Source organism: Eptesicus fuscus, chromosome 3 (assembly GCF_027574615.1).
Source record: "Eptesicus fuscus isolate TK198812 chromosome 3, DD_ASM_mEF_20220401, whole genome shotgun sequence".
Taxonomy (NCBI): domain Eukaryota; kingdom Metazoa; phylum Chordata; class Mammalia; order Chiroptera; family Vespertilionidae; genus Eptesicus; species Eptesicus fuscus.
The window spans coordinates 45,524,219-45,548,414 of record NC_072475.1 but is presented as its reverse complement, the minus strand read 5'-3'; the positions used below and the strand labels follow the sequence as shown (position 1 = coordinate 45,548,414).

Below are 24,196 nucleotides of genomic sequence, written 5' to 3'. Positions count from 1 at the left end.
TCATGCCATGGCACTCCCTCTGTTGGACTTGAACTTCACATATACTGTGTTCTCTACCTGGAAAGTATTCTACCCTCCTCCTCCAATGAAAAGCTCCTATTCATCCTATATGTCTCAAATCCAGTATCACCTACTCAAGGAGGCCTTCCCTGGCCACCTATTTAGAGTTATTATCTATCATATTAATGATGAATTCTATAGGTTACATAGATTTTATTACATAAGTTAGGAACAAAAAGCACATACTTATTATCCTCCCCCAACTAGACTGCAAGTTTTTTGAGAGCAGACGCCTTTTCTATGCTTTGCATAGGACAAGGTCTGTCCCACTCTGAGGCATAATATGTTCATCTTTGAGCAGAGGATTATTAGCCTGCCTAGTCCACTGTCAAGGCTATTATAAATTGTAAATTGTGGGACTGGAGATGGAAATATCTGGTGAATGGTAACGCCCACTAGAAACGTGAGTGAATAATAGGTCTCACATGAAGGTTTCCAGAAAACCCCAGGCTCAGTGTAAAGGTGGCCCCTGAAGCAGCCACTGCTATTCTGATGTGAACCTCCTTTTTCTTTGTCTTGTCCCTCACAGATTGAAGCTGGGCCAAAAGTCTTGGGACCCTTCTGTGGAGAGAAATCCCCAGAACCTATCAATACCCAGACCCACAATGTCTCAATCCGATTCCGCAGTGACAATTCAGGCGAGAACCGGGGCTGGAAGCTCTCATACAAGGCAGCAGGTAACTTGGTCATTGTGCTCAGCCCTCATGGAGCAGTGGCTGAGGGATGAGGAGGCTCCAGGCTGGGACTCCTCAGAGATGGTGGTGGGATTACCAGCTCTGCCACTGAGTACACCAAGGCACATTTTCTCTTCTGACTCAGTTTCTCTTCTATAAAATGGGGTGCTCAAAATGTTCCATTATGGCAGTTTGGCTCTTTATGTTCCCCCTAGACTGGCAAAGCCAACGGGTTTCATTTCCCAATACCCCAAGGCAGCCAGTCCCGGCCCAAATATTGATAGAGCCATTTGACCAAAGGTGTATGCAATAACTTGAAAAAGAAGAGGGTGGACATCAGCGACAAGACCACAGCTGGGCATGACTAATTCAATTCATAGACTCCAATATCCTGGCCTGGACTGCACTATCAAATTAATGCCCGGTTCTGCAGAGAAAAGTGAAGCAAATGTTAACAAAAGAGAGTTTGTCCAGGAAACATTTTCAGGGATAGCCCTAGGCCTGGGAATCCTGTCTGATATTGCCTTTTGAAAAGAGAGCTCAGAAGCATATGATCACAGACCAATACTTTGAGGCATGGTTTTGGGAAGAAAGAGCCATTGGTGTCATCCTGAGTTCCCCAAGAGGGCAAACTACACCTGATGAGTAAATATTAGAATGGTATAAATTTCAGTTGCGTATGAAACTACTATTTCTTTAATCAGATGAATTCAGTATGAAAGGTGAAGCTTTGGGAAGTATGGAGCTCCCCTGTCACTGTAGAAATGTAAATAGATGTTTGATGTCTACTATGGAAGATGTTATTAAAAAGTAAGAAAGCATCAGACTAGGCTTGCACTCAATGGCACTTAATATGCTATCCAATCCTGAGTTTTGATTAAATCATCTGGCTAACCACTTCATTTTATAAATGAGAAAAGAGAGGTCCAAGGACCTGCTCAGGTTCCAGTAAGTCTTCTTCAGGTTTTATTAGGTCCAGGCCCCTAACACCCAGTCCTGTGTCTTCTCCACCTCCATCATGCCTGGCAGTCTAGGGACTGGCCTCTGGCTGCCATACTTTTCCTTGTTTTCTCACCTATTTTTCCATTCCTTCACCAGGGAAGGAGTGTGCAGGTCTACAACCTCCTGTCCAAGGGAAAATTGAGCCCTTGCAAGCCAAGTATTTCTTCAAAGACCAGGTGCTCATCAGCTGTGACACAGGCTACAAAGTGCTGAAGGTACAGGGTCCTGCCTGGGGAGTGGGAACCACCAAGCTAGAGAAATTCTCTTGAGAGCTTCCCCGAATAGATGGGCTTCCAGAGCTTGTGATGGCCCCACCATAGTATTTTCTAGATTCCCCATAAATCTCCAAAGCACTCCAGAAGTCTCAGTCTTCTCAAAATTTAAAGCATGTCTCCCAGACTCTCACTTCTAGAAGTGGCACAAAAGTCTTTTACCAGAGTGTGGGCTGGTTTGAATTTCAAAAATCTAGTTCTACTCATCCCTATAATCAGGACAAACAACCTTAACAAATTTGAGGCTTATTGGGGGAAATGGGGATGGAAAACAGGGATTGTAGAGGCGGCAAGTAGGTATCGCTAACTCGCCCACCCTCTGAAACCAAGATTGTCCTAGGAATCACCTGCTTAACTTAAAAAACCAAGTCCCCTCCTAGGCCCACCTGAGCTCAATGAAAGCAGAATCTCTAGGGCAGTACCCAGTGACTGGTTTTCTGTTACGTTGCCCAGGTGAGTCTGATGTGAGCCAAGCTAGTGGACCAGTGCTCTGAAGGAATGGTTCTCAAAGTGGGGTCCCCACTGCAGCATCAACTCACTTGTTATAAATGCAAAGGCGTGGTCCCTAGGTCAGAGCCACTGAATCAGAATCTCCAGGGGCAGGGCCCCGCAATCTGTGCAAGTGCCTTCAGGATGCTGATGCTTGCTCAGGTTTGAAAGCCACTGCTCTGAAAAAGGAGTGAAAAGTATAGATCTCCCTTCAGAGATAGTTGCCCAAACCCCTTCTCACACCCTTTTTAGAGGTGGCAGATAAGTACCGCTAGGACTCTCTCCAGTGCAGGAATGGAGAATATGAACTCAGCATCGACCTTTTTCCTCATCTTTAAGCTTGCTCTTGAAGGCTTATGTTTGGAAAACCTCAGGTTAGGACACCCAGATTTGTAGTTTGAGCTGCTTGTGCTGAAAAACCACCACCAACCCCACCTGTTTTCCTTCTCCCCACATCTTCTTCATGTTTCTTCCTAGGATAATGTGGAGATGGACACATTCCAGATAGAGTGCCTGAAGGACGGCTCGTGGAGTAACGAAATTCCCATTTGTAAAAGTAAGAAAACAAAATCCGTTTATTATAAAGACCATGAGCTCCCCAGCACTAGTGGGATTCGAGCAGAGACCACACAGCGGGGACCGCTTGGCAGGTGCCCTTTAAAAGAAAGGGGGCAGGAAGTCAGCAGACACCTGAGAGTTGCACAAAAGAAGTATGTATCTTTTAGCAATAAAACAATAGGATTCCAAAAGAAACTTTTTGTGGGTCTTTGCTTTCTAAATATGGATTTTACCTCTGCCTGCAGACAGGTTGCCAAACTTGCTACAGGAATAGCATGTCTCCAGGTTCAAAACTAGCTCTGTTTCAAATAGCTAATTCAGGAAACTATTTTGGCCCCAGTGCCCAGAGCCAAGTGACCTTGCCAGTCCATGTGGCTGTCAGCCATATCCACTAAGTCTTCTGGGACACCTTACACTTTAGGACTGTGGGGTCAACACAGTGGATGTGTGTGAAGCAGGGGACACAGTTCTGCATGACCTTGGGACCCAGAGTTCTTGCCTTGTCTCTGCTCCTAACCCACCCTATGACCATGGACAGGATCCTCCTCAACTGTAAAATAGAGACTTTGAGCTATTTTAATATTCTAGAATATATCCTGGTGGTTCTAACATAATTTATTCCATATAAATAACCTAGTAAGCTTTGCAAAAATTCAAAGTGTCAGCCACTCCCTCCTCTCGCCTTACCCATGTGACTTCAATGCAAGACTTATAAAGACCACAATTTTAGGACATTTATCTATAGTGACAGAAAAGGGAGGAAAAAGAGACAGGAAGGAAAGGAAGGAGGATTTGCTTTAGAACAGAGAGGTGAGAAGTCAAGAATTAGGATTAGTCTCACCTGCCCCTAGTTCATGACTTCATGTAAACTTGGAGTGGTGTCCTTGTCCCACCATCTCCTAAATGGCTCAGATCCATTGGGCTTGCAGATCCATTCCCACTGCCCCAACGGGACACTGTCAGGCTGGGACTCCCTTGAGGCAAATCCCAGGCAGAACTTTGGAGCAGTGTGTGCTTGTTGTAAATTTTCCTTTCTTTATAGGATGATATGGCTGGATCAGAGCCCAGTATGTATGTGGGGGGGGGGGCAGGGGGTGGAGGGGGTGTGGGCAGGGGGTGATTTTTATGGCTTCAACCAACATTTCCTGGATGCCTGGGCAGAGGTCTACAGGGAACTCAGATGGAAAAGACAAGAGCCAGACATGGAGGAACTTCAATGCCAGCAGACACAGCTGCTGCCTCCTCCCGCATGTGGCTCATGTGTGGTGCTGTGGCTGAGTTCTACCCAAGCACAAGGCTGTTGAGAAGGAGGATGTGGGTGTAGAGGATGGAATGTGGCTTTGGAGTCAGAAAGTTCTAGATTCAAATCCAGATTCAAGCAGTTGCAGGTCCCTAAGCAATTTACTCAGACTCTTTTTGCCTCAGTTTCCTACATTCTTGATTGTTCTGAGGACTAGCTGTGTTAATGTACATATCATACCTGGGGAGCACCAGGAATAAGAAAAAGCTCAATAAAAGATTATTTCTTCCCCTACCCAACTCCCTCACTAGGAAAAGTTTTGGTTTCTCTCATTTACACTTGTAGGAAAATTTGATAATAATTTTCTTCCCTGATGAAACACACACTTCTTATTGTAACACAAGTGTTGGTAGAGTTAGGCACTATTATATTTGATGGTACTCTTTTATGTGACTTTTGTTGGTATACAAAAGAATGCCTGTCGTTTTGTGCCACAGAAAAGAGGAATTTTTTGTCTCCCTAATGTGACCTGGCTCTCCCAGCACAGCCTGGTTTGGGGCTATTAGAATCCCTGTTTAAACACTTGGGATATCCCTGCTCATTCATGAGTAGGTATTTATTGAACATCTCTCTGTCCCAGGTATGTGCCAGGTCCTAGGGGAGACACAAAATTGAACAAGACTGAGAAGTTGAGAGTCCCCAGAGATTGTGAGGAAAGGGGTTGGGAACTGACAGGAAGTGTGTGTGCAGTGAAGAAACCTGCACCAGAACAGGAAGTGAAAATTATAGGACTTGCCACCACCTTGCTGTAGCAACCCCTGACAAGTTCTCTTCCACTCTGAATGCCATCTGTCAAATGAGGGTCCAGGTCAGGTGAATGCAAAGTTCACTCCGGTGCAGAATATTATACTCTTCATGAGCCAGCATTTATGACTGTGCAAATTCTCTGAATGGTACAAATTCCACAATCCCAAACTGTCTTTCACACTGACTGTACCAAAACTGTGCATTCTTAATCAATTCTGGTGCAGTGATTTCTGTATTTCCAGCATGAACTGCTTCTGCTTTGCTTGCTAATTTTTCTCTTTCTCTTCTTTCTCTCTCTCCGTTCCTCTCCCTGCTTCCTTTCTCTGGACCCACTGATCCCTCTTTGATCCTCACCATGGTGACAGAAACTGAAATGGATGTGGAGAGTGAACTCAAGTCAGAGCAAGTGACCCAGTGAATGACGGGACCCCACACATTGCAGACATCCAGGAATGGATCACTCACAAGACCCCGGGTCCCAGAGCTACTCCACCCCTCCCCAACCTGCCAACACTCCATTCCCCATTTCATTGCGGATCAGAAAAGATGCTAAACAAGGCAACACAGTCTCAAAGAACTGAAACTCCTGCCTGTATGAAAACAATTTTCATTTTGAGGGTTCACCCATTATTCAAACATTACTCTAGAAAATAATAAAAAAGACAATGGGAGATTTATCACCTCTAAGTGGACCATATTCTTCTCAAAGGAAAAATGACTTTGGTCCTAGAGACACAAGATTTAGTAATATACAATCCCATGGCCTTAGGTTGACCAGGTCAAAGTGGGCCCTGGTTTCCAAACCACTCTACACTTCAAATTTAAATGGGTCAAAATGCCTGTGACTTTATGACTTTAATATTTTTACTTGTTGCTATTTTCTTAACATGAGTAGGTGGAACTAGGAATAACTCATATGGCCTGGATTTTTAGGGAATCTAGATATATCTTCATGCCTAAAAGCTTCCCTTCCACCTATACCTAACACAGGGCTAAGATTCCATCATCCAGAGTTCTTTCTTCTGGGGCTTACACGTTTTGAATTTCTGAAAATTCACTCATTAGAGTTTTGCAAAAGATAGGGATCACATTGAAAGCAGCAGCCCTCAGCTCGGGTGCCCTGGGAAATCCAGGGTCAATTGTAAGTAGTGATAAGGGCTGTGGAGTGCAGCCAGCATACTGGAAATCTCTGCTTCAGCCTGAACAAAATCTGGACACACATATCAGAGAAGCTTTGCATTGCATTGTGACTACTAGTCAGTGTGGTGAGGAAATGGCCTCTGGAGGAGGGCAGAATCCTGCAAGGGTGGACAAGGAGCTGTCTGGAGGCTTCAGTGCCAGCCTAGGGCAGGGGGGCCCCTAAGGCAGGACATTGAATGGTCACTAAATACAATTGAATCAATATTTTTAAGCCCAAAAAGTATAATAGATATGGTACTTGGTGTGATAGAGGAAATTATAATTTAGGCAGAAGGTTTGAAATGGGCCCAAATAATTGTAATAACAGGCAACATAAGATACATACATCAGAGAGAGGTCAATAAATAAAGGCTCTGCAAGAGAAATATGGAATCAGCCCTATCTGGTTAGAAGAATAAGAAAAGTTTTTCAAGAAAAAGCCACATTTAAGGCCTTGAGGTGGCCAGGGCATGAATACACAGGGTTTCCCATGTGGGGAAAATAGCAGGGGAGAAAGAGGCACAGGAAGGGGTCTGTGATGCTGGAGCATAAGTCCATGGAGGGGAAGGATGGAGGTGAGTCTGAGTGGGAGGGGGCCATCCCTGGGTTGAGCCAACTCTGAGATCTCTAAGAAGCCCCAAAATTGTGGCAAAGTATGCTCAAGATGGCATGTCAAGAAAGACATGGGGTGGTACATCCCATTCCAGAGAATGAGAAAGGGAGGTCAAGGGAATGAAGAAGAGTGTAGAAGTGGCTAGAGGAATCTTTAGAGAAAAGGATGAAACTCTTCCTAAAGCAAAGAAGACAGACTAGTTAAGGAAGCACAGTCTAGATACAGCATCTTTGATGGTACCAGGCAAGGCATCTCAAAAAGGGAAGTCGTCTCCAGGCCACCATAGCCTTGGGGAGAAGGCATATCCCTTTCCTGCTCACTCTACTCAAGATGAAGTGATTTCCACTTTCCACTATGTACCACCTCCTCTATATGGTTGTAGGACCATCTTCAGCAAGTGGGCAAAGTTACTTCTCTAGAGTGATGTGAAAGCAGGCCCTCCACCCAGACAACTTCTCACCAGTTCTAGCTATGTCACATAGCTTGACTATCTCACCATGTCTAAGACCAACCCTAGAATTCCTCCACCTGGAATTAGGTATCAGGTCTTGAAGATACCTTAGGTAAAAGAAACTGCTAGATTGAAATTAAGGGAGACAAGAGTCATACCAAGATCCAGGCACCAATCAATGGCATTTCCTAAAAAAGTAAGAAAAATGTGATGTGCTTTGAGACTCAGCAGGAAAATGCATTGAAAACTGTTGATAGCTTTCAATAATAAATATTATCACCTCTTGTCATCCTAGTGCTGATCTTCATATGCTCTCCTCACAGAGTAGATGAGTACGTCTACTTTGAGTGATCAAGACAAATGGGAATGATTTGTCCGTGATGGGGGTGGAGGGGCAGATGCCAGAACAAAACACTAACCAGTTCTCCTGGTTTTTGCCATCCTGTGGGTAGAAGGGACCTACATTTATTCCCATTCTTCATCCCCTGCTCCATCCCGGAGGGTATTGGAGTTAGTTCAATCAAACCGATGAATTTGGAGTCCTAAACTTAAAAGTCACAATATCTGAGTAACATCTCAGGGGTAAATTGTCCCCTTTCTGTTTCCCAAGGGGAGCAGGTAAAATTCAGAAAGAGAAATACTCTGGAAATTCTACCAGGGCCTTGGAATGCAGTCCTCTGAAATTATCAGAAGGTTGACAATCAATATCCATCATTACCCAGCTAATACTGATTATAGGCAGTTTCAACTAGCAAACAGATCCTTCAGAACTGTCAGCTTGGTTTAGTTAAGAAAAACTGAGTTAAGGTCAGGTCTAGTTCCCTGATCATAACTCGCTGTGTGACCTTAGACCAGTTAAGTCTCTTCTCTGAGCTCATCTGTAAAGTTGTCCTTCTTGACACCTGCCTTAGCAGTCCTTTGCAACTGTGAACGTCTGTGATTCCTCTATGATTCTTTAACTCTGGTAGAGGTTGTTAGACCTAAGATTAGGATTTCCTTAGGAATGAGCACCATTCCCTAATGGAAGCCCATGAAGAAACATTGACAATTTGGGTCCTCAGCCTCTGACCTGGCTCCTGGCAGACTCATAATGGACTCTATCCCTGCTGGAAACTTGCCTGAGACCTTGTTGGACTGGAAATCTCCCCTGAGGAGCAGGCATCTTTGGTCTTATCCTATAGCCAACCTCAATGTCCAGCCACCAATAATTGGAAAAAATAAGCAGGTGAAGACTAAAAGTTGGTCTACCCTGACCGCCACCTCCTGACTTTTGTGTCTACAGAGTGCCAGTAGGGTGGGGCTTTATTGCATTTCTTTCTGTTTTCCTTATTTATTTATTTATTTATTTATTTATTTATTTATTTATTTATTTGCTGAGCTCCAATATGAGCACATTAATGGCTCTTAGCGTGTGGTTGGGTCTGGAAGTATTGAATAGCCTTTGGTTCTTCTCAGCCAGGATTTCTTGCTGAGCCACAGACTTCAAGCTTGGGCAGGAGAGGCTAAGAGGATTGTACAATAGATCTGGAAGTCAAGGAAAGAGCCCTGGTAGGAAAGAGATGGGTCTGCTTAAATCTTAGCAGACCTGCCCTTGCCCTGAAATTGAGATTAGGCTAGGTGAGTTGACCACACAATAGATGGGAGAGACCCCAAAAGCAAGGCCACTGGTGATTTCATAGGTCGTGCCCTCCACAATCTCCTGGGGTATCATTCTCAGACTATAACATGACTTACCGAAGCTATGTGCAGTGCACAACATGCCAGATGGCCCCAAGAAGAAGAGCGACAGATAACTGAGGGATATTACTCTCTTCTTTCTCAGTTGCAGACTGTGGTGCCCCAGCAGAGCTGGAACATGGGCTGGTTACCTTCTCCACAAGGAACAACCTGACCACATACAAATCTGAGATCAGATACTCCTGCCAGCAGCCCTACTATAAGATGTATAACAATATCACAGGTGAGCCCTGCTTGCTAAACCAGCCCCCTCCCACCTCACACACACTCAGGTTTCAGGGTTAGGTTGGGGGCTGAAACAGTCAATCAGTTGGCCACAGTTTGGCAGGATTGGGAATGAAAAACATTTGGAGACATGCCTTGCCTCTTCCTGGCTCAGGCCTGCATGCCAAGAGTTAGGCCACATGGTAATCCACACATCCACATTCACAGCCTCCCACAGAGAAAAAACCCTCAGGGACATGGGGCTGATCATTTCTGCCTCTGCCAAACTTGGGGTTAGGGTTAGGGTTAGCACTAAGAAAATTCTCCTAATTTCTTAGAGCCTCCCAAGTTCTCACTTTAAAAAGGGAGCAGTGATGGAGCTCACAGAGCTACTGTAAGATGCAGATGAGATGGTAGACATAAGTGTGATTCATTAAAGGGTTTGTTAAGTGGAGAAGGAAGGGAAGGGGAAGTGTGCCAAAGAGCACTGTGTGAACCAAGGCCTGTGTGACTAATGATAAGTGCCTGCCAGGAGCTAGGCAGGGCTGGGCGGGGAGGGAGCAGCCCCCAGGCAGGCAGGAGTCAGATTGCACAGAGCCTTAGACACCATGCTGAAGCGTGTGGTATTTGTTTTTGAGGGCAATGAGGAGCTATTGGTGATACTGAGCAGAGGAGGGACATGGTGAGATCCTCATTTTAGAAAGAGCCTTCAGGTTGCAGAAAAGAATGGCATTAGAAAGACAATTTGGAAGACTCAAAATGATCCACAGTAGAGGAATTAAGAACCAAGATCCATTTTCCATGTGCTTTAAATTGACCATTTTCTCCCCTTTCTTCAATCTTTCCTCACTCTCCCAGGTATATATACCTGTTCTGCCCAAGGAGTCTGGATGAATGAAGTACTGGGGAGAAGCCAGCCCACTTGCCTGCCAGGTACCTCACCCTAAGTCCTTTGCTTCAAGGTCTCCTATTCAAGGCCTTATGGCCACAGGAATTCTGGCTGTTAATGGAGGGGGAAGTTGAGGGCATGATGCTTTCATTGCTTTTTAAGATACCTTCAGAGGTTCAAAGGTCAGATAAACCCAGCCTCACACCTTCTCAAACTAACTAGCCTCTATATTTCTAAATTCACATGTTCTATCAGCCCAGGAGCCTTTCTGTCTCTTTTCTCTGTTTTGCTCCCTTCACACCAGGTTTTTTAGCCTATGCAGTGTGTATGTGTCAGGAAAATCAAGAAAGTGGACACCCCATCCTCAATCACTCACTATGCTGTAGAGGAAACAAACAATATCAGACAAGTAACTATAGGATAGAGTAAGTTATTTCAAAGACCAATGTGTTCAAGTCTTGCTGACTGCTGCTTCCCTGTAACTCACCTACTGACCCATTTTAAAATGAAAAAAGACTGTAGTAGCAGGGAGTCAATATGCAGCAATGGATCTAGGGTATATTTTGTGGATACTTGTGTTAGCATTAAAAGTATAGATGATTTGCGTCACAACCATGTTGCACATATGTATACTAGTATATTGCAATCAATTTAGTAGAAAATTATAGCCCTAAATGTAGGGTTAAACAAATAACCCACAAAATTATATTTAATATTCACAACAGAAATTTATGCTTAAAAAAAAAAGGCAAGAATAGCAGTAATTGAAAGACAAAACCATTCAAGACAGCACTGAGAAGCAGTCCTGATTCTGTCTGAACATTCCTCCAGCAGTAAGAGTTTCAGAGTGTGGTGAAGTGTTGTGTAGCATCTGTATTTTACTGAACCAGAATGTTAGGGAGATGGAGGTAGTGTTATTATCTGATGGAGATAGTGTTATTTACACTTTAGTAACCCTCAATATCACTCAGTAGGCTTCTAGATGTTAGAATAGACATTAAAATAGAAAAGCTACAGAGTTGTTTACCATTAGCCTTAAGAACTGAAGAAAGTGTCAGCATTTGGGAATCAGTTTTGGCCAACCCTGAGGAGCTATGAGATCCCAGAGAAGGAGGAAGTCAGTGCCTGTGGTTGTCTGGGAGTAGAGGGGTGAGGGTTGGTCAGGAAGACTTCACTTAGGAGGGCTTTATGCTTAGAAAGGATTCTTGAGGAAGTGAAAAAGGGGAAAGTTCAACCCATTTACACTCTACTAACCCCCATAAACTTGCTTAGGCTTAGTCAGAAAGACACCCACAACTTTACACTGTTGGTGAAGTCTCAGAGAAGATGGGAAATGGTAGAGCTGTGACAAACTGGAAGTTCAAATCTCTACTTTGCTAAAATACTATGTGGGCCAAAGAAAACAGCACTGCAGATGGATTCCATCCTGGGCATCCATGTTATGACCTCTGGAAGGAGAAGAGGCCCTGAGCTGGGAGTGAGGGGCTTGAATCCTAGTTCTGGTATTGTCATTTCCTAATTGTGATCTTTGGTAAGTAACATCCCTGGGACTAGGATTCCATACCTCAGAAGTGAGGGAGCAAACCCATGTGATCCATGACATTCTATAACTTTTATGGTCATCAACCTCTATATTTATACAAAGCGTTGGATACAATGAGTCATAAAATTATTTTAACACTTGATGTTGGGCAGAATCATGGTATATCATTGGACCAGACTAGAGATTTATAAATTCTCTCCTCCTAAAACACTGAGATTGAACCCAGAAGCAAGACAGAATAAAGAAAAACAATTTCACCAAGTGTCATAATATCCACCTTTTCACAAAAACTGCTAAGCAAATATTATTTTCCCCTTATTTTGCACATGAGAAAACTAAGAATCAGTGCAGTATGATTTATACAAAACTACCCACAGAAAGTTAGGGGCAGAGCTGGAAGGTGAACCCAAAACTTTTGATGTCAACACAGCATTCTGACTACTTCTTGATTCTGATTATATTTTATGCCATCCTCATGAACCCAATATTACATTTTTGTTTTGAAAGCACTCCCTTAGTTCCTCCAGTCTTCTAAGGCTCAAGTCTGGCTGCAGTATAGCTGAGGCTATAGTATTTCTTTTCTCTTTTTTTTATATATTTTTATTGATTTCAGAGAGGAAGGGAGAGAGAATCATCAATGATGAGAGAGAATCATTGATCGGCTGCCTTCTGCATATCTCCTGGGGATTGAGTCCACAACCTACGCATGTGCCCTTGACCAGAATAGAACCTGGAACCCTTCAGTCCACAGGCCAACACTCTATCCCCTGAGCCAAACCAGCTAAGGCAAGGCTATAATATTTCAAAAAGATTCCTTTCTCCCAGGAAGGACTAGATATAGAATGGTGTCAGTTGAAAGAATGACCCTATTTCCATGAGCCTTATCAATGGCTTGTTGCATTATCCAGCTCTTAAAAGCAGAAAAACATAACAAGAAGAAAAACAGTCTTTGTGGAAAAAATGAAGTTAGAGTCATAAGAAATGGGCTCTACTTCTGGCTCTGGCACTACTGACTGAGTATGTCACTTGCCTTTTCTGAACCTTGGTTTCTCCATCTGTAAATTAGCTGTTTTCCAAGCTACCCCAACTCTGACATTTTAGAGTTATGCCATTGACACCTTGGTTGGAAAAAAGCGCCATTTCAGCACTGGTTTTGTTGTGATCCTGGATTAAGCCACAGGCATGTCTTTTACCAGATGAGGGCCTTTCGGCACTAGTTGAGTCATTATGCAGGGCTCATCACAGACCTGCCTTGAGCTGTCACCTTGTAGGCTGCTGCTTGTAATTGAGAATCTGGCCTTCAACTGTGAAAGGCCAGACCACAGAGAGTTAGCAAAGGCCAGCTCATATCTGGCCTGGGGTGAACAACAGGGTAACTCAAGAACAAATAAGGAGCATTTGGCATCAGGAAGAAGCGCATCTGAAAAGCATTAGGTTTCTAAATGCCTGACTTCCCAAAGGTGCCAAGAACACTCAAATGCTCTTTAGTCTTTGTTGCTAGTTTCTAGGGCCAAGGAGTGTAGCCTGGTCATTTGCAACCAAGAAGAGGCCCATGCTCCCACCAGGCTTACCTCCCAGGCCTAAGAACCATGCTGGGAAGGGTTCATGTGAACTTGTTCTTAGCCAGCGGGGCATGATCCTGAAGACCCTCTGCTCATGAGCCAAAGGTGTTTGGCTGCAGGAGGCTGGTGGTGCATGTGCATGCTCGGGGTACAACTCAGAGGAACGAAGTTTGATCAGACCTTTCTTCTTCCCCTGAAGGTATACAGGGTTCCTGGGCGCAATGATGGGTGGCTCAGAACAGGGCCCATGCATCATTGCTTGTAGATTATGCCACCTTTCTCTATCCTTAGATGCCCTGGGCATCCATTCTCAGATTGAGTCCTTTATGCTAGAGAAGAAAAGGTTAGAGGGCCCATCACATGATCTTTACATGTAATGAGGCATTGTGGAATACAGGACAAGACATTGATTGTAGAATCTAGTTAAGCCCCTGCTACTTATCTTAATAGCCATGTGACCTTGGATAGTCACTTAACCTCTGGAGAGTTTTGCTTACCTATAAAATGGGGGTGACCAGGGCAAATAAAATAAAAATTAAAGGAATTTGGGATTTGAAAGATCCTTGGAGATCATCTTAAACTGCCTCATTTAGCAGGTCAAAAATTAAAATCTAGAGAGGGCAATTTACTGAGCCAAAGTCATACAGGACATAGGAGAGAAAAGCCAGGTCAAGGCCTCAGGTGTCTTGGCTCCCAGTCCAGTGTTTCGTGTGACTTACTATTCCATCTTTTAGTTTCTTTCATATCTCAAAGCCCATGACCTGTGGTTTTCAGAAGTTTTATAAGTGCCCACAGTATGGACTACTTCTGGAATATGAGATGCCTTTCTAGAGAAAAAAAAAAAAGAGAGTGGTGATCATTTTGGAGACTGGCCAGGCTCAAGATGGTCCAGCCCAAAAGTGATCCTGGCTAGAAATGGTTCAAGATGATGATGGTTCATGCATGAAATGGTCTGATCCATAGATGGCCCTGATTACAAAAGGTCCAGACTATAGCTCAGCCAGGCTAGAAAAACTTAGGCCAAACATGACCCAGCACAGAGATCTTCTAGGCTAGTGTGGCCCATGATGTAGAGTAGGGTCCCGTGGTGGCAAAATCTACAGTGGGTGAGATGTGAATTTCTCTTAGTGGCTCTTTTCACATGATGACCTTTTCACAGTGTGTCTCTTGTCCCCACTCCCTCCTTCTTCTTACAGTGTGTGGTCAGCCCTCCCGCACCCTGCCAAACCTGGTCAAGCGGATCATCGGGGGCCGGAATGCTGAGCCCGGTCTTTTCCCATGGCAGGCCCTGATAGTGGTGGAGGACACCTCGAGAGTGCCAAATGACAAGTGGTTTGGGAGTGGGGCCCTGCTCTCTGAGTCCTGGATCCTCACAGCAGCCCATGTGCTGCGCTCCCAACGCAGAGACAACACAGTGACACCAGTCTCCAAGGAGCACATCACTGTCTACCTGGGCCTGCATGACATGAGGGACAAATCAGGGGCTGTCAACAGCTCAGCTGCCCGAGTGGTGCTCCACCCAGACTTCAACATCCAGAACTACAACCACGACATAGCTCTGGTACAACTGCAGGAACCTGTGCCACTGGGACCCCACGTCATGCCCATCTGCCTACCAAGACCCGAACCCAAAGGCCCAGCGCCCCACATGCTAGGCCTGGTGGCGGGCTGGGGCATCTCCAATCCTAATGTGACAGTGGATGAGATCATCAGCAGTGGCACTCGGACCTTGTCAGATGTCTTGCAGTATGTCAAGTTACCCGTGGTGCCACACGCAGAGTGCAAAACCAGCTATGAGTCCCGCTTGGGCAACTACAGCGTCACAGAGAACATGTTCTGTGCCGGCTACTATGAGGGTGGCAAGGACACATGCCTTGGAGATAGTGGCGGGGCCTTTGTCATCCTTGATGACTTCAGCCAGACTTGGGTGGCCCAAGGCCTAGTGTCCTGGGGAGGCCCTGAAGAATGTGGCAGCAAGCAGGTCTATGGGGTCTACACAAAGGTCTCCAACTATGTGGACTGGGTGTGGAAACAGATGGGCTCTCCTCAAGGTCTGGGGGAGCTCCAGGTGGAACGGTGAGCTGACAGGCCTCCTCAGGGCCTGCCTGCCCTGCCTCAGCCCAAGCAAGGCTGACCCCACACTTCTGACAGCATACTCCATGTTACTCACTAGACCAAATGGAATGGAACATGCTGCTCCCATCCTCTGGGGACAACCCCAGGACCCTAAGAGGCAGCAGAGTGGTATAGAGGAGAGTCTCTACACAAAAGACCTGGGCCCATGGCCCTGGGCAAGTCCCTTCCCCTCTCCAGGCCTCACTGTTCTCAGCAATACAAAAAAGCTCGAAGTCTGGGCCAGTCCTAGTACTACTCTCCAGGACTGCTTTATCCCAGTGGCCTTATTCACTCCTATTCACTTATCAAATCCATGGTTGCTATAACTGGACCTGATTGTTAGAAAATGTTTCCTTACATTGAACTGAACTCCAAGTCCATATATTTCCTAGCTCTATCCTCTGGGCACAGACAAGTCTAGTTCCTCCTCTAGGAGAAACCCATTCAGGTTTGGGGAGATGGATATTATACCCTAAGGCCCTGCTCTCCTAATGAAATCCCTGCAGTACTCTTATCCCGGGATTTCTCTCCCAAAGCTTCTTGTAATCCAAGCCTTAGTCTTTATGGTATCTGTTAAAGGGACTTCAAGGGACAAAGAGAAAGCTGGGGATGTCTGGATGACTTGGGGAGGAGAAAAGCAGTGGGAGGCTCCCCAATCCTCTTAAATTCCTATTGTCAACTCAGAACATGCCATTTTGGACCACATGTCTACTCTTAAATACCAGGTGACTACATGGGGTACTCCAGACAAGCATGAAGCAACCTGCCAGCCTTGGAATGTATCATCTGAAAAGGTTGCCTGAGCCCCAGCCCTAGGCATGGAGACTCATCTAGATTGCTTGGAAGAAAAGAAGGCCCATGCTGTGCCCCGCTGTGCTTCTGAGCAGGAAAACAGAAGAAGTGTGGGCTAAGGACATTAGGAGTGACCTCATCCTATCAGGTTGCCCAGCATGCCCATGATGTGAGCTCTGCAGAGAATCCACCAGCATGGATGCTCAGAGGCATGTACTCCTCCAGTTTCCAGGAGCCAGAGTAAAGAGCAGCAGAGACTTACCTGTGAAAGGCAGTGAAATGAGACGGAGATCCAAGAGTCCAAAGCTCCAGCCCCAGCTCTGTCCCCCACTGGCTGTACAAGTTTTGACAAATCACTTTCCCTTTTTGGGCTCATTTTCCCCACCTGTAAAAGGAAGGCATTGGGTCTCCCTCAGGGTCCTTCTAGCTCCAGCACTCAGTGCTTCCAATTGACAGCAGCCTCTCCATGGCCTTCACAGGACTGACAGTCCTCCTGGGATTTTTCCACCAGAGACAGGTGGCCAGCGAAGCCCCTGAGAGGGACTCCCAAGAGAACAGTTGGGAAGTGTCCACTTTTCTAATGGGTTCATGAAACCACACTCCTGTGCCTATGAACGCTACATGTAGAGAATACTATATATTGTATATCTTATATCACAAGATCACCACTCTGTAAGGTGCCTCTGCACTCTGTGTCTCCTGTCAGGGATCTAAAGTGGAAATAAAATCTCTGTGGATAATCAATAGCCTTCATTTGGGGGTTTGATTATTGTTATTTGTTTGTTTGTGACTCTTTAAAAAGAAACTTGCCCCTCATAAAGCCAAAATCTCTTCCATTACAGAAAAGGTACAATGTTTATCACCTAGATATCATCTAAGGAAATGTGATGAGGAGTGGGGCTGGTTATTGACATGGGTCCTCTCAGAGGCTGCACATTCCTTCAATGCATTGCCTACTATTTTAAGTCCTTGACTTCAAAGAGCTCAAACTAGCATGCAGGGCAAGGTCCTGTGCTTCTAGGTCTCACACAGGCAAGAGGAGTTACGTGTCATAAGAGAAGTGTAGATTGCAGTATTATGGGAACTTAAAAAGAGCAAGAAATCCATACAGATGTAGGGGGTCTGGGGGACCTTTGCAGAGAGGTTGTTCTGGGAGATGAAAGCATGGACAGAATGGACAAAGATCACGCAGGAAAGTGTGCATGAATAGATTGAGAGCAGTGGGGATTAAGGGAGAGTGGAAAGAGTCTTGGAAGCCATTCTATGTTTGTACTCTGTCCTGAAACTAGTGACTCTGTACTTTGGGGTACATCATGATCACCTGAGATGCTTGTTAGAAATTCAGATTCCTGGGTCCCCCCCCCCCTGGGAAATTCTGAATCAGCAAGTCTGAAGGTGGGCAGTATAGTGTGGAAAGTGGCTTGTGAAGGGGGAGGGGGTTGCTGAGCTACAGAAACAGGTTGGGAAGCTACTGCAATCATTCTGGAGGGAAATGGTGAAAAGCTACCAAACCTAGGGCTATGATAACACAGATGTGTGGGCGGGGAGTTTTAAAACGTTTAAGCAGTGTGTTCAGCAGGGCTTGGTGTCTAGGCATAGAAATAGTGCAGATGTGGGTGTGGGGGTAGCACAAGCTAGCCTGTTAGTGAGGGCTGGCCATGGGATGCACTCATGCTGTGCCTTGATTTGGAATTTGTATTATAATGACAATGTCATGCTTTCTACACCATTGGAAACTGAAACAATCCTAAACTATGTGTAAAACTTTATATGTAGCTGGTTTCAAGGATTATCATGTCATGTGTTCTATTACCTTTCAGATTTTTACTTTCCTCTAGATCAGTGGTTCTCAACCTTTCTAATGCCGCGACACTTTAATACAGTTTCTCATGTGGTGGAGACCCCCAACCATAAAATTATTTTCGTTGCTACTTCATAACTGTAATTTTGCTACTGTTAATGAATCGTAATTTAAATATCTGTTTTCCGATGGTCTTAGGCTCTACAGCAGCAGTTCTTAACCTGTGGGTCGCAACCCACAGGTTGAGAACTGCCAGCAGGGTCGCCTAAGACCATCGGAAAACACAGATATTTACATTATAATTCATTAACAGTAGCAAAATTAGTTATGAAGTAGCAACGAAAATAACTTTATGGTTGGGGGTCACCGCAACATGAGGAACTGTATTAAAGGGCCGCGGCATTAGAAAGGTTGAGAACCACTGCTCTAGATATTTGGACTCTGTGTGTTGTGACATATTGAGACACTGAGGGGTCATGAAGGTTATGTGGAGAGCACACTGTGACATGGTGCTTCTTCCAAATTCACCTCAAAGGAGAAGGAAGGATGTAGAAACTGTCACCTCTTCTCCCCAGAAGCTTGGCTATGGAAGGGAGGGATAGGAGAAACTTTGAAATGAGTGGGATGCAGGGAAAGTAGAAATTTGATTTTAGGATGAGAAGGCCTGACCCTGTTTTGGAGGCATAGATAAAGGAGAGCTGTGAAATACAGAAAGGGGATAAGAATCCATAAAGCCAGGTCCTCAAGAGTTTGGAAATGAGGAAATCCAAAGCCCAGAATTAATTCTGGAGACAAGAAAGTTTACAGAGGAAGCAGATGGAGTGAAGGATGGTTGGGGTACTTCCCACCCAGTGGGCTTTGAGTATCTTCTGGGAATAGGGAGAGGAGGTTAGCTTAGTGAGAAAGAGAAATATAGACTCAAATAATTGAAGTATATACCAAAAGGCTTCAGGTATGGTTAGATCAAGGGTTTCAAATATCAGGATACAATCTCTCCCTTGCTTCACTTCTCATCTTCTAGTTCCACTTTTCTCTACTAGTAACATTATTCTCAGCAGACTCTCCATGAAGTGATCTTTGGCAGATCTGGGCTTATAGCCAGTAGTTTAGCAACCCCAACAGAGAAAGATCTCTCTCTCTCTCTCTCTCTCTCTCTCTCTCTCTCTCTCTCTCTCTCTCTCTCTCTTTCTCTCTCTCCCCCCTTAGCCTCCAAGTCAGGCTTTCATTGGCCAGGCCAAGGTTATATTCCCACCTCAGAGCAATTGCTGTGACCAGAGAATGAGAGGCATGAATTAGTCAGGTCTGGGTCACATTCCTACCTCTAAAACCAGAGATAAAATCATTCCAACTCAGGATATGTGGACTGGGAATAGGGGAAGAGTGGATCCCAGAGGAAAATTGGCATGCTGTCACTGAATGGGGCCATGGATGCTTGGAGATAAAAAAAATTAACAGGTGTTCCTAACAGAGAGTAATGAGCTGGTAGCTCTGGCAAAGGGCAGGATGGAGCCAAGAGTGTGACATGTTCCCTCTCCCCTGGCTGCCGCAGTGTGTGGGCTCCCCAAGTTCTCCAGGAATCTGATAGCCAGGATCATCAATGGGCGCCCGGCCGACAAGGGAACCACCCCCTGGATTGCCATGCTGTCACACCCGAATGGGCAGCCCTTCTGTGGAGGCTCCCTTATAGGTAAGGAGAAGGTGGAAGGGGTGGGAAACCCAGCGTTAGGAACCAGTGTGGGAGCAAAGGTAGATTGATCAACATTTCTTCATTGAGAACCACTGTGTACACCAGCAGCCAGGCCAAAAATTATAGTGTTGTAGAAAGGGCCCTTAGCTGGGGCCAAGAGATATGTGTTCCTGTTCTAACTGGTTCCTTTAGTCAGCAAACACCTACTGAGTCCTGGTCAGTCTCTGGCACTTGGAAGGATCAGAGGGTCAGCCCCTCAAACATGAATTACAAGACATGGCTCAAAGGCGGGGTGTGCCAAGGCTATGGAAGCAGGGAAAACCAGGAAATTCACCCTGGAGAAGTGAGGGAACTTTCTTACGAAGGCCTTGATTGCCCTACTTAGGAATTTATATTTTATCCTGAACACTATTGCAGACTTATAAGCATGTTCTGGAAAGTTCTCCAGAGGCTATGTGGATTGAAAAGGAGGGTGACTCAGGAGGTCAGGGTTCAGTGAGGTAGCTATTGCAGTAGTCAAGAGGGAAGTCATTAGCTTCAGAATGAGGACAGGGGATGCAGAGGAAGGAGGATGGCAATGAGGCAGATTCAAAAGCATTGGGAAATAGAATCATCAGGCTTTTGTAATGGATTAAATGTGGTGGGAGTGGGAGCAAGAGCAGGACAGGAAAGGCTGATAGACCTTCCTGCCGCAATTGGGTCCAGATGACCTAAGGTCCATTCCAGCTCTGACATCCTAAGAAAAAGTAATAGCACTCTGGAGTCTGCAGCCAATGCCTGGCTTGATCCCATCACAGAGGAAGAAGGTCTGGATGGGTTCACATCTGTCTACACAGCTCCTGGGGCTGCTGGCCTCACCTCTTACTGACCCACCTCCTCCAGGGTTCAGTCAGGTGAGGACAGCTCCCCACCAGGGATCCCCCCAGGTACCAGGCCTGGACCAGGGCTGCAGTCAGACACCCTGGGATATGTGAAATGGCAACCAGGCATTATCCCTCCTCTACAATAAATTGATCCTTACATTCCCACAAACACAAAGGTGAGTGTTCTCACCCTATTAAGCCTCCGAAAGAGGCACAGAGAGTGACTACAGGTGACAGGGGCAGCCCTGTGAGGAATGGACAGGGGAGAGGACCAAGGGATAGAAGGAGGGAGAGGGACAGAGAGACAGAGCTAGAGGACAAAGAGAGGACAGAAAGATAGAGAACATGAGAGAGACCCGGAAAATAAGAGAGCGGGAACTGGAGACAGATAAAGGAGAAAATAAAAGTAAACAAATATGACAAGAGGAAGAGAGGCTGGTAGCGCACGAGATAGCCCAGAGAGAGGAGAAATCAAGAAAGACAGAAAAGCAGAGAGGAACAAGAAGTAAAGGAAGGGTCAAAAAAGAAGCAGAGCAATGGTGAGGAGCAGTGGGGAGACTGGAGGCACGAGACCACTTCATCAGACATTGCTGGTTTTGTTAGAATGTGAGTGAGAGATGGGTTATGTGCCCACAGTTTTAAAAATTAAATTCATTTTCTTGAGCCTGGAGATTTTAAGTTCAATTATGTCCAATGCTTATTTGTATCTACTGCATGTTTATTCCATATTATGTTTTGAAGATGTTAGAAGTCTGCTTCTCTATCCTCAACCACGATGTTAGAGTTCTCCCATGCTCCACCCTGCACAGCTCTCCTAATCTAGAATATCTCTCCTCCTCCTGGTATTCAGTTCTGTAGAGGGAGTGCAGGGTGGGAGGGAATGCACGAAAGGGGCTGAGGGACAGAGGAAGGAAGGAAAGCACCACCACTTCGATGGCTCAGGGACTCCAAGAGTATTTGCAGAGCTGGGAGGCAACGCCACATCTCTGGACTTCCCATTGCACACCACTGGGTTCGTTTAAATTCTCCAGAGTCTTGCTCTGAGATGGCTCTCTCATCTCATTTTATCCACATGGGAAATTTGGTCAACAGTCCCTGGAGGTGGACAGAGCTCAAAAATTCCTCCAATCAAAGAGAGTGGCCTGCATCGAGCTCTATTTAGAACCCAGCAGCCAGAGCACATAGCTGCTCCTGAGAGGGCCAAGCAGAACCTGGAACCTGCTCCAAAAAGGTACCTCTGCCTGGAACTCTGAACTCTGACCTGATATCCACACCCCAAAATGCTGGTGCTTTTTCTTTCTGTTTGGCTCATTCTGGTTATGCCTCTAGTTTTAGTTACTTATGAGTTTATCATCTGCTTCACCTAAAGAATGAGCCAAAGCCTGACCCTATATTAAACAAAGGGCAGGAACCGGTCCACTGAGGGGGAAAAGACAGCTGAAATAGAAGACATGCTTTAAGCTGATGGTCAGGAGACCCAAGGTCTGACCCTGGCCTGTTACTAACTTTCTGAGTGACCCTATAGATCCCTACTTTCCTCCAAGCCTCAGGATCCATATATATAAAATGAGAGGTTAGGATCAGAGCAGTGGTGGCAGTAGAATCATCTGAAGAACTTTAAAACATATTTGTGCCTGGGCCACACTCCCATAATTTAGCTGGTCTGGCTTCAGGCCCAGGTACTTTTTTTTTTTTTTTTTTTTTTTTTTTTTTAATTCCCCAGGTGGTTCTAATGCGCATCCACAGTTGGGGAGCAGCATGATATGTCAGTGCTTTTACAACCTCAGTGCCTCAGTGTGCCTAGGAATTACTTGAAGATCTTGTTAACATTCCCAGATTTCCCTACTGAAGGCAGATTCTGCTTCAATAGGTCTGAGGTGGTGGCCTGAGAATCTGCATTTATAAGCCATTTCCAGATGGGGCTGTTGATGCTGGGCCAGGGACCACAAGGTCAGAGGAGTAGCCAGTGAGCACAAGGTTTTTTGTGGACCCACTTTGGCCTGTCTGGAGCTCACCAACCCTATGGGTTTAAGGGGGCGCTGAAACCCTGTTAAAGATGTTCAGCCTTAGCTTTGATTGGAATAGGCAGATAAAACTGCAGATTCAACTCCTCATCTTCACATTAGTGTCTGACTTGAGGCTTTGAAATGCAATGGCAAAGAGTGCCCTAGAGTAATCTGAAGGCCTCAGCTCGAGACAGGTCGGGGCAGTCCAGGGCAGTGTGTGTACACAATTCTGTTGTCAGGCTCCAACTGGATTTTGACGGCGGCTCACTGCCTCCACCATTCGCTCGATCCAGAGGACCCAATCCTCCACGACTTTTACCTGCTCAGCCCTTCTGACTTCAAAATCATCATGGGTGAGTGAGGAGCAAGGTGATTCCTGAAGCCAGTTGTGGTTCTGGGAATGGGGTGTGTCCACTCAATCATTCATCAGGGCAGGACCCCTGGGATGAAGAACCAGCTGGGACTGGAGTCCAGGGACTTGAGTCTAAGCTCAAGGCAATGATTTTTAGGTGCAGGGACCATGAGCAAGTCATTGAAGTCTAGGCTTCAGTTTTATAATGGGGAAATAAAGAACCCATCTAGATAAATTCTAAAGATACTTCGGGCTTCTATGAATCCATGCTTTCAAGTGAGTCATACACATACAATTCCATCCCCAATACCACCAGCTGATTCAATTTAGTTCCCTGCTGACACTATACCAGGATCTAAGGACACAGCATAATTAAGACCTAGTTCCTGCCCATAAGGAGCTTACAGTCTAATAAAGGAATAAAATATAAGCATGGAGACTTCTAGCATAAGAGAAAAAGCTATAAGTTCTATAGGAGAAAAACAGTTAAAATGTCATGGGAGTTCATAGGGAAAAGACTTCTAACTAAAAAAAAATCAAACTCAAGAATTGGAGAGGCTTCATGGAGGAGGCAGCACATGATCCAGAAGGGTGCTTATATGATTTGAACATGTGGTGATGAACTTTGGAATGAGTATTATAAAGCAATGAGATCAGCCCATGAAGAAAGACAGAAGTGGAAGCCCATGAGAATACATGGGGAAGAGCAGGTAGGACAGGATTGCTGGGAAAAGGTGAATAAAAGAGTTAAGGCTGGAAATGTGGACTGGATGAGACAGAGGGCTGACAGGGAGTAAAGTGTGACCTTATATTTTGTGCCTCCATGCCTCATGTGCCTTCTTTTTGCCCAGGTAAACATTGGAGACACCGGTCAGACGAGACTGAACAGCATCTTGGGGTCAAACACATCTTTCTCCACCCCCAGTATGACCCCAACACATTTGAGAATGACGTGGCTCTGGTGGAGCTGTCAAAGGGCCCGGTGCTGAATGACTTTGTGATGCCTATCTGTCTCCCAGAGAGTACCCCGGAGGAAGGTACCTCTCCCCACCCCTGGCCCCACCTCTGCAGAACAGCAGGTGCCTCCAAAGAAACTTCTTCTCCAGCATTGGTGAAGCTCTGGTGCCAACGAAGCCACCTGACAATGTATGCATGATTCCTCAGCTGCCTTCCCTAAAACAACTGTCAGGCTGATTCCTAGGTGGCACATAGTTAATAGGAAGTACTATATCAGCCAGAGTCCAGATAGGGAAACAGAAACTAGAGTAGTTATTGTTACAGAGAGAATCTAACATAAGGT

The 24,196-nt window shown here is 45.5% G+C and overlaps 1 protein-coding gene across 1 annotated transcript in view; it reads left to right on the top strand.

The window, feature by feature from the left end:
- Window positions 1–24,196, top strand: part of MASP1 (MBL associated serine protease 1) — a 51,499-nt gene that overhangs the window by 22,039 nt on the left and 5,264 nt on the right. Inside the window, exons 5-12 of the mRNA XM_008151575.3 lie at window positions 590–737; window positions 1,833–1,951; window positions 2,975–3,053; window positions 9,168–9,305; window positions 10,145–10,219; window positions 19,538–19,675; window positions 22,784–22,897; window positions 23,748–23,933. Coding sequence (XP_008149797.2) covers window positions 590–737; window positions 1,833–1,951; window positions 2,975–3,053; window positions 9,168–9,305; window positions 10,145–10,219; window positions 19,538–19,675; window positions 22,784–22,897; window positions 23,748–23,933 — 997 coding nt within the window. The remainder of the gene's footprint in view (window positions 1–589; window positions 738–1,832; window positions 1,952–2,974; window positions 3,054–9,167; window positions 9,306–10,144; window positions 10,220–19,537; window positions 19,676–22,783; window positions 22,898–23,747; window positions 23,934–24,196) is intronic.